Source organism: Ornithorhynchus anatinus, chromosome X5 (assembly GCF_004115215.2).
Source record: "Ornithorhynchus anatinus isolate Pmale09 chromosome X5, mOrnAna1.pri.v4, whole genome shotgun sequence".
Lineage (NCBI taxonomy): Eukaryota > Metazoa > Chordata > Mammalia > Monotremata > Ornithorhynchidae > Ornithorhynchus > Ornithorhynchus anatinus.
In genome coordinates, this window is record NC_041753.1 from 58,615,339 (window position 1) to 58,629,708 (window position 14,370).

General features: G+C 42.4%; 1 protein-coding gene across 3 annotated transcripts in view; it reads right to left on the bottom strand.

Annotated features, from left to right (window-relative positions):
• Nucleotides 1-1,971: 1,971 nt before the first annotated feature.
• ABHD17B (abhydrolase domain containing 17B, depalmitoylase) overlaps nt 1,972-14,370 on the bottom strand; it is a 46,919-nt gene continuing 34,520 nt past the window's right edge. For all 3 annotated transcript variants that reach the window (XM_001505450.4, XM_029055011.2, XM_029055012.2), the window contains exons 4-5: nt 6,665-6,844; nt 1,972-3,504 (exon numbers count right to left, since the gene is read on the bottom strand). In XM_001505450.4, the coding sequence (XP_001505500.1) occupies nt 3,285-3,504; nt 6,665-6,844 (400 nt within the window). In that variant the 3' untranslated portion in view covers nt 1,972-3,284. The remainder of the gene's footprint in view (nt 3,505-6,664; nt 6,845-14,370) is intronic.

Below are 14,370 nucleotides of genomic sequence, written 5' to 3' on the forward strand. Positions count from 1 at the left end.
ATGGATGACTGCCAGGAGAACTGAATTCCTAGGGAGTCTTTAGTATTCAAAGGTTCAATTATTTAAGTACAAAAATTTGAGTCTAGCAGTAGCTATACTCCAAGTACAATATATAAACAATTCCTTGACATGTTAACAGTCATCATGAAAAAGTGACTGCTTCAACTAAAAAATAGCATATTTCCCACGAACACACTTTGTAAGTAAAGTAGGTATTCATAAGAGGAAATGTGTTTAGTGGAAGGTCAGATAATAATAATGATAATAATAATGGTATTTGTTAAGTGCTTACTATATGCCAAGCACTGTTCTAAGCACTGGGTTAGATATAATGTAATCAGGTTGTCCCATGTGGGGCTCACAGTCTTAATCCCCAGAGAAGCAGCGTGGCTTAGTGGAGAGAACACGGGCTTGGGAGTCAGAGGTTGTGGGTTCTAATCCCAACTCTGCCACTTGTCAGCTGTGTGACTTTGGGCAAGTCACTTCACTTCTCTGTGCCTCAGTTACCTCATCTGTAAAACAGGAGTTAAGACTGTGAGCCCCAGGTGGGACAACCTGATAACCTTGTATCTGCCTCAGTGCTTAGAACAGTGCTTAGCACATAGTAAACGATTAACAAATACCATCAATATTATTTACAGATGAGGTAACTGAGGCACAGAGAAATTAAGTGCTTGTCCAAGGTCACACAGCAGTCAAGTGGCAGAGCCAGGATTAGAACCCACATCCTCTGACTCCCAAGCCTGTGCTCTTTCCACTAAACCAAGATATATGAAGATCAGTTGCCCAAATTGACCAAGAGTAGCAATGGTATGTATTGAGCACCCACTGGGTGCAATGCACTGTACTAAGCACTTGGGAGAGTACAACAGAACCACAAAACAGTCCAGACATAGTCATTTGACCTGTAGCTAGCTTGGATAATAAAAAACAAAGAGTAATTGAATAAAATTCTCTGATAACAGTCCTCTAGACTGTAAGCTCATTACGGGCAGGGAATGTGCCTGCTACTTTTGCTGTACTGTACTCTCCCAAGTGCTTAGTGCAATGCTCTGCACATCACTCGATCGCATTTACTGAGTGCTTACTGTGTGCAAAGAACTGTACTAAGTGCTTGGAAGATTATAACAGATACATTCCCTGCCCACAACGAGGTTACAGTCTAGAGGGGGAAATAGACATTAATATAAATAAATAAATTACAGATCTGGACATAAGTGCTGTGAGGGGGGATGAATAAAGGGAGCAAGTCAGGGTGACACAGAAGGGAGTGGAAGAAAAGGAGAAAAGGGCTTAGTCAGGGAAGGCCTTTTGGAGGAGATGTGCCTTCAATAAGGCTTTGAAATGGGGGGAGTCATTGTCGGATATTAGGAGGGAGGATGTTCCAGGCCAGAGGCAAGACTCGGGTGAGAGTTTGGCGGCGAGATAGATAAGATCGAGGTATAGTGAGTAGGTTGGCATTAGAGGAGCGAAGTGTGCGGGCTGGGTTGTAGTAGGAGAGTAGCGAGCTTGAGGTAGGAGGGGGCAAGGGGATTGACTGCTTTAAAGCCAATGGTGATGAGTTTCTGTTTGATGCGGAGCTGGACGGGCACCCACTGGAGGTTCCTGAGGAGTGGGGAAACATGGGCTGAATATTTTAGTAGAATAATGATCCACAATAAGTTCTCAATAAATATCACTGATTGATTGTTAACCAAAGATAATTTGGCATGGAATTACCTCCACATCACCCTCAGAAACCAACCAAAAACTTGGATCTTTTATTTCAAACCTGATCCCAAAGAGAAGGGGACTATCGTACCACAGAGGAGCAGATTTACAAAATCAAGGGAAAGCTTACACGCTAATCTTCATGGAGTCAGGTTCAGTATAGTATATGGTTCTCTAAAAATCTATGTCCTGTAAACCTCAAAGATCCCTCACCTCCATTCTCTTCTTGAGAGGAGGCAGAAAAGTACAGAGAACCCAAAATGGATGGAATACTTGATTTTTACTGTTGACATCTGAAGCAAAGCATTCACAATACTTGATATACATTTAAAAGGAATCATATACAATAGTCTTAGACATAACCACAGAACAAGCAGAACAATTAAAACTACATAAGGCCTTAAAATCGATCCACAGTGTGCATTGTTTCAATATTCATTTACAAATTAGACTACATTCCATTAACTTTACTTGTACTTGTTTTTCATCGTTTTATTCAGGCAAGATTCGTCCAAGGAAAGGCAACTTATAAAGTTTGTCTTTTTTTTTTTTACTACATTAGTTAATAGAAAAGTGTTATGTTTCTCGTTTCCCCTACGTAGGAGTAAATTAGTAAAATCTTCAGACAATAATCAAAAACAATAGGTTCTAGACTTTTTTTTAAAAAAAGATGAACGGACACAACTTCAAGTACGCACATGATTCTGAATAAAACCAAATGGACTTTCAGATTTCTACACTATCAGAGTACTGCATTTCTACATAAACAGCCAAAGTTTAAAATGTAAAAACTATTCTTTGAGCTCTAGACATCTTCAAAATAACTAATATGAAAATGTATGAGGTTAGTTGCCTCAAAGTACCGAGCTTCTCGATCAAAACTGTTACAATTCATTGCTCTCTGACTTCCCGTTTTGACAGAGAAGCCAGTTGGTAAGTGTGGGGCTGGAAATTAAGATTCTCACATTGTTATTAAAATAAAATGGGACAGGGAGGAGAAAATAAAAAAGGTAACTAGAGGACATAGGAGATCAAATATATTTACATAACAAAATCCCCAAAATGTTATTGACCTCTACCCCTGTACAACAGAGTCTGGGTCAACTCCAGAGAACGTGCATGTTCTCGTATTTATTACAATTTGTTGTATTTTGTCTATTTGCTCTTTGTTTTAGAGGTATGGTTATTCAGAAGGCTAGTACGTCTTTGCAATAGGGTTAATACATTGAGATGCTTTAAAAATATTTATAAACTTGTTTCTGATATGGTAAAGCATTTGGCAACACTTTTACAGCATTTGATTTCACAAAGATTTCATACAGTACTCCTAATGTTTTTCTAATAAAAAAAAAAATGTCACACAAAATATATAAATTACCAAGCTTGACTGCATGTTACTCTAATTTTCCAGTTTTTAGTAAAACCTTCATTAATTCTGTTAACAAATCATTACCTGTACATTTATGAAGGCAACTGACATGATTTGCAAACAAAACCTTTGGGCTTTATGCTATTTACCAAGGTGTGCAGTTCGGCGGTGAAGGAAACACAGTATGTAAAATGTACAAAGCAATTTACAAATTGACCAGTTCCTGAGACACAAACTGTTTCAATCTTTCAAGGTACTGTCCATAAAGCTCCACATCATTGTGGCCGGCTCCTTCAACCCATAAAGGTTCAACAGGTCTTTGGCAGCGCTCAAACAGTGCTAGGCCATGGGAAAAGTCAATGACTTCATCTTCAGTCCCGTGGATTATCAACACTGGGGATGTTATCTTAGAGATTTTGTCAATGCTGTAGGGAGGGAAAAAACAAACAAACAGAAAAACCAAAAAAAATTTTCAATAAGAAAGGTGAGGAATATCAGGCAGATTTTCTTGCATGACTGCCATCTCCTCAAGTGTCGATTTCAGTTAAGACTCAAGAGATTTTCTCTTCCTAGTGGTTTGGAAATAATTGTGAATTTTATATTGAACAAGAACAATTGAACAGATTTTGAAGGAGGAAAAGCTGCTGTGTAAGATGGGACATGACAGTACACTTGAAAAATCAGTCTGCAGCATTTCCTGGGCAGCTACTAGGTACAGAACGCTGTGCTAGATCCTAAAGTTTTACTTCTATTGCCTCTATTATTTCTTGGGACGAAGCCTGAGATTCTGTAGTGTTTGTCCTCTAGACTGTGAGCTTGTTGAGGGAAGGGAGTATGCTGACCAACTCCACTGTATTGTACTCTCCCAAGTGTTGCAGGGAGGAAGCGCTCAATAAATACCATCAATTGATTTGCTAAAGATTACTAGTCCACAGCTAATTCAAAAGAATCTCTCTACGCAGAGTGATATTTGAATGAGGAGGGTTAAAAATCACTAGGGCTTATTTGGAGTTCCAGGGCAGCTTGAGGAGGCATGAAAAAAAACTAGCCACGGTACCCTATGGCTTTTTGCTTTTATTTTGTGCATTTGTCCTTGCCTTTCATGTTGCTTTTATGTTTTACTGTTTCATCTCTCCTATTTGTCTGTTGCCAGTCTCCCTCATATTCTTCGGATGTGAGCCAAGTCATTCACCTTCTCCGGGCTTCAGTTTCCCCAACTGTAAAATGGGGATTCAATACCCATTCTCCACTTGACTGTGAGCCCCATGTGGGCCAGGCTTGTATCTGGCCTGATTAACTTGTCTCTACCCCAGGGCTTAGAACAGTGCTTGATACATAGGAAGCACCGTTTTTAAAAAAATCAGGAAGGCTTCCTGGAGGAGGAGGGCTTTTAAGAAGGCTTTGAAGATTGGGAGAGCTGTGGGGTGGATAATTTGGGAGAGGGACTTTCCAGACCAGAGGGAACAGTGTGAATGAGTGGTTGGTATCAGGAGTCAAGAGTGAGGTACAGTCAGAAAGGGAGCTGGAGAAGCACCAAGAGAACAGCCTGCGGAGTCCTGGGTGAAGAGAGCCGATATGTAAGATGGAAAAAAACTGGTGGACAGCCTGCAAGTCAGTGGTAAGGAGTTTCAGCTTGATGTGGGTGAGATGGGTAGCCAGCGGAGGTTTTGGAGGAGTGGTGAGATGTGTGTCACAGTGTTGCTCTGTTTTGTCATGTGCTTTATAGACTGCAGTGTTGTGGAGGGGGTGGTGATGGGGTGGGGGAAGGGAAAGATTGGAGACATGAGAAGCCAGTGAGGGGGGCGGATACAAACAGTCTGCAATATTACAAGAGATTGGACCAGGGTGGTAACTTTTTGGATGGGGAGAAAGGGGAGGAGCTAGGAATGATGCAGAGGAATATTTGGGAAGCTTTTACAGTTAGTTGATCAAATTCTGAGAGTTGCAAGACAGTGAAGTGTTGAGGACACCAAGGTTACGGGGCTTCTGGGACAGGGATAGTGGTGCTGCTGTCGACCAAACTCAGAAAACTGAGGATATCAAGATATGCATTTCAATGCAAAAGTTTCTATTTCCCAAAATGGAAAAATTCGCCTTTGAAGGACAATGTGCTTTCAACTGGAGGCAGCAATTATGGTACTTGCAGGGTGGATGAAAGAGGAATAGCCCTGGAAGGAAGTTTGATCCAGCTATCGGCTAATGGGGGCTTCAATCCTCATTCTGAGGAGGCTTTTGCTGACTGCAAGCAAGGAAACAAAGCCTTTGTGTTTAGAAGGCAGGCACCATACTGGAGGTTTCAGACAAGCCTCCTGTTTGTTCTAATCCCTGACCATCATGCAGGCTAGCTCCTAAGGAGTCATTGTCAACAAGAAAAAACAACAACCCTTGTTTTCAGAGCAATTTCGGCCAACCCAAAGCCCAGTGTGACCCGCTGCCAGGAATATTTTTCTATTTTAATGTAATCGTGGGTCTCTGACTGCATTTGAAACCGATAAAGAAATTTACTTACCAGCTGCCAGCAATTTTTATTTGGAAAAGTATACACCTACTTAATAGACCACCTCCTTACAAAGTTATCTCAAAGCAAGTGAAGTGTTTGACATGCCTTAAATTTTCAGGAAGAAAAATGCTGTGCAAATGCAGAGCATTATACGAAGATATGAAAAGGTAAAATATAGCCTATGAATGAAAAAGTTCTTACAGAGGTAAAAGACGACAGGTAGATTACTTAGACTGTGAGCCCCATGTGTGATGGGGACTGTCTCTGACCTAATTAACTTATATCTACCCCAGTGCTTAGAACAGGGATTGGAACCCAGAAAGCACTTAACAAATAACATAATAAGGTAAGGATAATTACTGTTGCATGAAATTATTTCCCCCCTTTTATGGATTTGCTTCCCACACGTAGGAGACTTAAGGTTTTGTTTTTTTTCCATTCTCTAAGTGCCCAACCTTCTCCTTCTCCCTTAGACTGTGACCCCATGTGGGTCAGGGACTATATCCTACTTGATTGTCTTGAATCTACCTTAGAGCTTAGTACAGGGCTTGGTGCATATAGACGGCACTTAACCTAAACCACAATATGTTAATATGAACGTGAATATCATATAGTACAGGGACGGCTTACATTTTAGCATTTAATGAAGTCCCAGGACAGCTTGGATGGTGAAAGAAAGCAATAGCTATCCTATGGCTCTCCTCCACTTTTTTTTTTGCCACTGTGCTCCCTAATCCCCTCAACTCAGAATATTTTATCAATCAATAGTATTGATTGAGCACTTACTGTTACAACTTACAGAGTTGGTATTTACTACTGTGTTCTCCCCTTACCATTTTCTCCCACAGGTGGATTCTGTTTCTCCCGACTAGCCAGAAGGACAATGGAGAAAGAAACCCCTTACCTCATAAGGACAGGGAGAGTGTCAATCCATCCCCCTACCCAGTCTGTCATTCCAAATCTCATATTTGGACTGTACCGCAATTGAAATATAGATTCACCTTTTTCCTCAGTTTACACAGCTTTTCAATTCGAGTGAATAACTGTGGTGATCGGAGTAGCCAAATATTTAAAGGAGCACTTACTTTGGGAATGCGTCAAAGCAGTAGGTCTTTTTAGTATCAGGAAAGGCTACCCTCATTCCTGAGGTCAGAGGAGAATGAAGAATGACGGCAGCACTCTCGTACCGAGCAGCAAGGTCCACGGATGGCACTGTTCCTATACTTTGGCCATATATAATCACATTTTCAGGACGGATACCGTACCTAAGATAATTCAGAAGTGTTAAAAGATAAATTGACAGATTAGGCTGGTGTGCAAATTTCAGCTTTTTCTGAAGACTTGAGCTTAATGAGTGGAATGAACTTTCAAAAGTATCAAAGAGAACACAATTACTTACGCTTGACCCACCTTTTTTCAAGTCTTTGATATCTGACTTTTAAAACAAAACCCCAATTTTTTTTTTTGGTTTTGTTTTATAAAACACTTTCAACTAGCTTATTTGCCACCCAGCAATGGTACAAAAAGGAATCCACTATTATGTCTACTTGGGTTTACTAATAAATTGCATCACAATATTTTCAAAGGGGTGGAATTTCTATTTCAGAATTGAACCAAAATCCTCTACCTTGTGAGATGTAAAGAAAAAGCGAGCCTCACAATGGACAGGAAACAATGAACCAACAGTCCACCATTTCACTCCTCATTTCCGAGGCTGGTCTTGTTTGGTTGGACACCCTGGGGATTGGGTTGGAACTAGAGTAACCAACCCAGTGCTCCCTGGCTAGGGATCCAAATCTGTTCCTGAAGATCTCAGGGAAGTCAGAACTATTCACCTCCACCCAACCTCCTTTAAGGAGTGAAGACTACCATTATATCACTCCAGTTAGGAACCCCTAACCAGACCAACCCTGATCTTAAGATGTCTGGATGGAACTGGTCCCTTTTTTAGCCCCCAGGAAAAGAAACAACAGCTTCTACGTATTTCAACAGTTGATGACCCTATTTCAGTGAAATTCACATAACACATAAGAATTGCAATACTAGAGTGGATCAATGTTCCAGCCATCCCAGCACGGCCTCGACAGTGGCACCAAAGGATGCATGAAAGAACAGCATGACAATCAGAAATCACTCCCACTAATATCCCTGAATCAAAGTGCTTGGGCCTTTCTCGTTTCCCCCTTCTAGTGATCCATTTATAGACCTCTCAGGCATGCACTTAACTCAGCCCTTCTTGAACCTGTCAATATTTTCTGCCTTCATAATTTCCTGCAGTAATAAATTTGATATGTGCCTCCCACCGCTGTGTAAAGAACTGTTTCTCTAGGCTTCAAACCTACCATCTTCAAGCTTCAACTGGTGTTCTCCAGTTATAGTAGGATTTGGTCAAACGACAATTCTATGCTTCTCCTTATTGCGTTAAATATTTTTCATAAAAAGCAATCACTTCTCAACCTTCATTATTAGTATTACTATTATTATTTTGGTATTTAAGCGCTTACTTATTGTCAAGTACTGCTCTAAGCACTGGGGTAGATACAAGTTCATCAGATAGGACGGTCCCTGTCTCACACGGGGCTCACAGTCTAAGAGGGAGGGAGGACGGGCATTGAATCCCCACTTTGCAGATGATGAAACTGAGGCACAGAAAAACTAAGTGACTTGTCCAAGGTCACACTGTAGGCTAGGGCAGAGAGGATTAGAACCCAGGTCTCCTGACTCTCGGCCCTGTGCTTTCTATTAGGCCCCACTGCTTCTCATCTATGCAAGCTGAGTCATCCTAATCTTTTCTATAGTCGTATATAAGCTTCTCCATCCCCAAGAGTAGGTATGTTACCCTGAACCATTTCTCATTCACATCTCTACCGCCCATTAGGAATGAGTAATATCAAAGTTTAGTAGTCTTCCCCCCTCCCCTCCCCGAAATTATGGGACTTTCCAACTATCATTAACTGTTAAACTGGTCACTGGAAATCGGGATTCTTAATCCTAATTTGAATTAGCCTAGCCTAGAATAGCTTTGACAACGTTTCCATTTCAGTCCAAGTGGAAAAGACAGCAAATCATTACATGAAAATTACAATGTAATGAATAGATTAGGGAACAAATTCAGTACACATAACCCAGACTTGCTTTTAAATCTGGTGGCAGTTTTGCCACATATGAGGGGGCAAAATTTTGAGTGAGCAAGCTCCATTGTACCTGTCCCTTAAAGGGAAAAGACTCGATGTGTGTGTGTGTGAATGGCTGAGAGGGCAGAAATTTCAACTCTGCTCCTCCTCCTGGTTCTAGTGCTCTCAACAACATTCCCCTACAGAGGAATTATTTAATTTTGTGTGTATGTGTTGCTTGATTAGGCTTGCAAATAAACTCTCCCCAAAGGGGAGACAGACTCTCTTCTGGCAAACAGCTTTAGTGCTCTGCTGACAGTTATCTGGAAGAGCCTAAGGGAACACCTCCCCGATACCAAATGATGAGGGACCATCTGTCCCGTCACCAATCACAGCACATCCCCGTGGGCAACCTGGTACATCACGGGGACAGAAACTAGGAGGTTTTAACTCACAGTTCTGAGCAAAGACAAGAGCTGCAGAAGAGCAGGCACGAGAAGAGGCTGAAACTCCAGTTCGGGAACGAGGGGAATCTGGGATGTCGGCTGCATCCAGCTAAGGGACGTCAACTGAAGGGGCGATACCAGGATGGGACTAAGAGGAATACGGGAGGAGAGACAGTGACGAGAAGGGGAATTCAAAACCTATATACACTGAACACAGTTCGGAGAGAAAACCTGGTGGCTTGGAGCAGGGAGGTGCCGCTACAACTTCTGGGTGTTGTGCAGAGTGTTGATCCGAGGATTCACTTAGCGGGACTGGCTGAGATTACAGGTTCTCCGCCCTGGGACAAGTAACATCACTTGTGCTGCCAGCAGGGCGTCTTTCTTCACCTGATCATGGAGGATGGCGCTTCTGGGACAGGTATTTGGAAATGAGGAACATTTAAATTTGTTCAGGGGTGCTTAAGGCATGTCGGGGGAGCTGTGGCAGTCCCCTTAAGTAGTTGGTTAGTTGACCCTCTGGGTCTTGGGCAAGGAAACTTGGGACCCAAAGGAAAAGGATAAATGGGGCTAGGTCAAAGAGGTTGTTGGCAAGCACGGGTAGGAGGAATCCAAACCTCTAGAAAGAGACGACGGCCCAACGGGGTCACATTCTGGCCTTAACAAAGGATGCAGCGGAACAATCAATCAATCAGCGGTTTGTGCAGAGCACTGTAATTGAGTGCTTGGGAGCTTACGATACGGCAGCAGAGGATTCTGGTTCAGGCCTCTATAACGATGAGCTCTGGAATAACACAGGAGCAAGAACAACATAAGTAGGAAGTAGATGAGCGAGCCTTGGAACTGGAAGTACAGTCAGTAGTTCAGGAAAAAAAAAGAGGAAGAGGAGGAGGTGGTGGGAGATATAGCTCTAAGATACGCTGCTCAAACTAAGGTCGTGGAGAAGATCATCAGAACCTCCTTGAATGGGGATGGAGGGGCCCTCAAGTTGATCTGGACCTGTAACAGGAGGGAAACTCAGAAAAACACGGACTAATTAGTTAACTAAAATGCAGGCACGAACCAGCCGTCTTTCAAGAGAATCAGCGCTTGTCTATGGCAGACAGTCTGTGCTGTAATCAGACACCAGGTCTTCTGAAAAGGTGAGTCACGGGTTTAAGGAATGTCAGTTAAAATGGGAATAATTAAGAAAAGTTGCTGAAGTTATGAATGGACCCCCTGGACTCATCTTTAAAAGCGCCCAGAAGATTGGTACGAGATGCTCAACTTCCAATGGGCTTGGAAAGAGTTACTGTGTTATTTGACCTATCATCTTTTAGAGTTTATAACTTGTTATCCATCTCTCAGTAGGGTTGTGATTTGGGGCAATGTGGCTCTTAAATCATTGAAAGCATTTGTCTGGAGCCAAAGGGCACGTACTGGAATATCCCTATGGATTTTTTGTTAAATGCTATTTGTTAAGCACTTGCTATGTGCCAGGCATTATAATAAACACTGGGTAGATACAAGGTAATTAGGCTGCACACAGTCCCTATCCCACATAGGGCTCACAGCCTTAATCCCCATTTTGACAGATGGGGTAACTGAGGCACAGAAAAGTGAAATGACTTGCCCAAGGTCACACAGCATACATGTGGCAGAGCTGGAATTAGAACCCAGGCCTGTGCTGTATCCACTAGACCATGCTGCTTCTCAATCTGGAGTCTGTGCAAACAGGAGATGCTCACTGAGGTAAGGCAGGGACAGGACAGGAAATTTGGTTAATCTTTTGTTTTCTTCAGAATCTTAGCTGAGGAATTTTGGAATTTGATCTGTTCTTTTGGCTCTTCAACACAAAATGGTTTAATGGGATATTTCATTTTCTATGAACACCTAACCCTGATGTAATTAGGGACTATGCAGTTGAATTTGTGTTGGTCGATGAAGGAGAGAGAATAATAATTATGGTATTTGTTAAACACTTACTATGTGCCAAGCATTGTTCTGAGCACTGAGGTAGATAAAAGGAAATCAGGTTGTCCCACGTGGGGCTCACATTCTTCATCCCCATTTTACAGATGAGGTAACTGAGGCACAGAGAAGTTAAGTGGCTTGCCCAAGCTTACACAACAGAGAAGTGGCAGAGTCGGGATTAGAACTCATGACCTGTGACTCCCAAGCCTGGGCTCTTTCCACTAAGCCACGTTGCTTCTCCTTAGCTGTGTAGTTACACCTTAAATGCCTTATAATTAGGTGCATTAATTGACAATAAGAAAGGAACACATCAGCGCTTAGAACAGTGCCTGGCATAGAGAAAGCGCTTAATAAATACCATTATTATTATTATTTGTGGTAATGAGTTCAATGAAAGTGGTAACATGTTCCCTCTACAAAGTCCGAAACATCAATCATATTTATCAAGTGTTTACTTGTGTGCATAACTGAAAATTTCTAAAGTTTTGAGGATCTATTTGATCCAGGCATCTTTTCGTTACTGAGGGTGGTACTTGCCTCTGGGCATGGTCAAACAAAAATTAAGAGGAGGGAGTCGTGTTTTACCACTGGCCAAAGAGAACACGAGATTTCAAATGAACTGAACTCATATTTGCATTATTTACGTCTAAAGAAGTGTATGTTCCTATTCATAAAGGATGGAGGTCTTTTTTTTTTTTGTGGTGTGTTTTCCTGAACTTGGTTACTACTTCTGCATATTAGAAAAAACTATCACCTCACTTAACAAATGTGCCTGCATGCTCTATGTAGCTGGATACTTATAAATCCAATCATTTTGCTGTTAAAATTGTGCCCTCCTAGTCACATGAGGAGCCTGGACCCACAAGCAGCCCAGACAGGCCCCGGGGAGAGGTCACTGCTACCACTGAGCCTACCTTCAGGGATCCAAACTGGGATATGAAGACATCAGGAAGAACGTTACAAAATGTCATTGGCAGACCACAGAGAAGTCATCGGGAACATCGTCTGGATGATGATGATGATGATGGCGACTTTCAGAACACAAGAGTGGTTTGTGTAACTGTTTGAGATGGAGGGGGGAAAACTGGAGGTCATGCATGGGAACTGCTTGTGAAACTGCAGTGGTGATGTGAAAACTGGCTCCAGGACTGAGACCTGAGGGGCAAGAGGGCTTTAATTTGACTCTATTTATTGCCATTGTTCTTGTCTGCCTGTCTCCCCCGATTAGACTGTAAGCCCGTCAAACGGCAGGGACTGTCTCTATCTGTTGCCGACTTGTTCATTCCAAGCGCTTAGTACAGTGCTCTGCACATGGTAAGCGCTCAATAAATACTATTGAATGAATGAAAGTCATAACTAATTGAGCTCATTTTGTCACAACTCTGGAACCAGAACCAACTTCTGAGAGTGCAAAGGTCATTAATTTAGGCCCAAGCATCCAGTTTGAGATTCGGCGGATGCTGGGGAGGGAGAGGAGAGGGAGGTGAGACACTGTCACGATTGGATTGCAGATGCTAGGACCTGGCCCAGATTATGAAAATGGACATATACTGGAAATATGACTGGAACAAAATTAATGGCCTAAAATTACGGAACAGAGCTTAGAAGGATGACTGCCGTAAAACCCCTCTACAGAGTGCGGAAAGCCAGGTGTACCTCAGAGACCATGTGGATGAATAGGGGCTAGTCATGAAGCCAGATGCAAACTGATCAAACTGATGCAAACTCTGACTTGCATAGTTATAAGATCAAAGCGAGATTATGGTTTTGTAGGGAGTCAACGTCTATTTCCAAAGGGGCAGATGGTGGATAGTATCCTTGGTTAAAAACGACAGTGTCAGAGTTAGGTTATTGCTCATCATTATTGTAAATCGCTGGATAGTGTCTTAAGTGTGGTGGCAATGGACTCTGGGGAGAAAGCAAAGTGTGGAGCACACAGGAAATACAGGGTGAGGGTACTGGGTTGGGTAAGAGACCCATGATCTGGTACAATCAACTGTTTCACCCACTGCCCCAACAAAACCACAACTTACTCTCCCTTAGCACTTATTTACGTATCTTCTATACTCAATTGCTTCCTCCTACTTGTAACTTATTTTAGTGTCTGCACTGCTACATTGTAAGATCTTTGGGCAGGCAGGGAGCAGGTATGTTCATTCAATTGTACTCTCCCAAGCGCTTAGTACACAGCAGATGCTCAACAAATACTACTGATTGATGGGTGAGACTGCGAGTGGTGCTGGGCATTATACTGTCACTATTAATCAATTCTATGTAGGTTCTTGGTCCCAAAGTCTTGGTGACTGAACTGAGGCTTGGCCATCATTTACAGTGAGAGACTCAGGCATCACTGGTAACCAGAGTTTAGTGATATTTTGGAACTACACATTTTACTTTTCTAGGAATGCATCTGGTCCATACATAGAGCTCTTTAGGCCCTGTTTTGGTTTATGTGGTTTTGGGGCCATAGTCCCATCTAATAGTGATAATAATAATAATAATAATAATGGTATTTGTTAAGTGATTACTATGTGCCAAGCACTATTCTAAATGTTGGGGTAATAATAATGATAATGATGGCATTTAAGCACTTACTATGTGCAAAGCACTGTTCTAAGTGCTGGGGTAGATACAAGGGAATCAGGTTGTTCCACGTAGGGCTTACAGGCTTCATCCCCATTTTACAGATGAGGGAACTGAGGCCCAGAGAAGTTAAGTGACTTGCCCAAAGTCACACAGCTGACAAGTGGCAGAAGCGGGATAGATACAAAGTAATCAGGTGGGGCTCACAGTCTTACTCCCCATTTTACATGGAGCTGAGGCACAGAGAAATTAAGTGACTTGCCCAAGGTCATAAAGCAGACAAGTGGCAGAGCCGGGATCAGAACCCATTTCCTCTCTCAAGCCCATCCTATTTCCACTGCACCACGCTGCTTCTCTGCTGTCCAGTCCCCTGGCTTACCATTCTCTCCCCCTTCTCCAGACCCCCCACCAGAAGTGGTGGATGGTAAGAGAATCTCGAAGAACACTGGAGCCAAGTTGATGGCTTACACTAAAGCAACTTACTTCTCACACCTACAGGGTAGCAAAGGCCTGGACAATATGGGGGTCATGGGAGGGATGAGAACCTTTCAAAATGCAATGTCCAGAGGGTATGATCAATACAAAACAGAGCAAACTCTCAGTCCATGCCACTGGAAAAAAATAAACCCAAACTTAACCTTCTAGCTATACTTTGGTCTTGACTCTCTCTCTCTCATCTCCATTCCATTATACATTTTT